At 38.8% G+C, this 1,180-nt stretch overlaps 1 protein-coding gene across 1 annotated transcript in view; it reads right to left on the reverse strand.

Annotated features, from left to right (window-relative positions):
- Positions 1-149: 149 nt before the first annotated feature.
- The window catches only part of LOC102202765 (beta-Ala-His dipeptidase-like), a 4,352-nt gene continuing 3,321 nt past the window's right edge, over positions 150-1,180 (reverse strand). Inside the window, exon 3 of the mRNA XM_005753922.2 lies at positions 150-475. Coding sequence (XP_005753979.1) covers positions 224-475 — 252 coding nt within the window. The 3' untranslated portion in view covers positions 150-223. The remainder of the gene's footprint in view (positions 476-1,180) is intronic.

Here is a 1,180-nt window from a genome sequence, read left to right on the forward strand (position 1 = left end):
ACACACACACACACACACACACACACACACACACACACACACACACACACACACACACACACACACACACACACACACACACACACACAGTGTGTTTAATGAGTGTGGAAAGTGGCTTTGTTGTGGCCCAGTCAGTAATAAGAAGGCAAAGCTAGTCCTGAGCCCTCTCCTGCTTTTTTTGAAGTTTGCCAATGAGCTGACCTCTGTGAGAAATCCACCACATTTACCAGCCAATTACACTGACAATTAGATACAAAGCTCCAATATCAACAAGCACTTCTAAAGAGCAGGGAGGGATAATATTGCAAAGATAGGTGGTTCTTTCACTGACTTCTTGTTCTCCGATATCCACCAGCTGTAAAGTCCCCCCCATCAACTGGAGTTTCTGAGCCACAGTCTCCATCATACGGTGCAGCTCTGGTCTCTTTTGGACATTGCTGGAGTCGCTTTCGATTGCAACCCAGTCCCTCAGCATCTGAAACACACAACCAAGATCCAAAACATCGTCACTGGACTTGATCTAATCCACCTGCCACTGAGTTTTATGTTATTTAATACTCCTGCCCTCAACTAGTGTCCAGTTCGCAAAATGTGCACTTGATTCTAAAGACATATTTTATTTGCAACACTGACATTCAGAAATAGTCATTTGCTATATTGCCACTTTTTGACTTTGGCCACCAACACTCATTCATAAGACATTACATATTACATTTCCCCCTGTGGAAAATCACTGCGTTCAATATGTAAAAAAAACACACAAAAAGTGTGAAATACTGTTGATGATTTATTCAAGTCTCCTGCAATGTCTTGGAATAAGCTGAATGTGAGAGTTGGCTAATTTCTTCTTCAAACTTGCTTTGTGCTTCAGCGGATGTATTCGTGGATACTAATGGATAGTAAAATTTTTAAAAGTTGTGACTATTCATGATATTTGGAGATTACCTAGGGCTGCTCGATTATGGCAAAAATGATAATCACGATTTTCACTGAAATTGAGATCTCGATTATTTGACGATATTTATTTAACAATAACAATGTATTGAATAATGACTTTAAAGATTGTCAAAAAATAATATAAAATAGTGTGCAAATACTGATAACAGTGCAAATGTTTGCAATATAAAAAATAAATGAAAGTTTACACACTATGTCTACTTGATCCACGTCTGACTCCGCG

This window comes from Pundamilia nyererei, unplaced genomic scaffold (genome assembly GCF_000239375.1).
Source record: "Pundamilia nyererei isolate P.nyererei 1_Seehausen unplaced genomic scaffold, PunNye1.0 scaffold00478, whole genome shotgun sequence".
In the NCBI taxonomy this organism is placed as follows: domain Eukaryota; kingdom Metazoa; phylum Chordata; class Actinopteri; order Cichliformes; family Cichlidae; genus Pundamilia; species Pundamilia nyererei.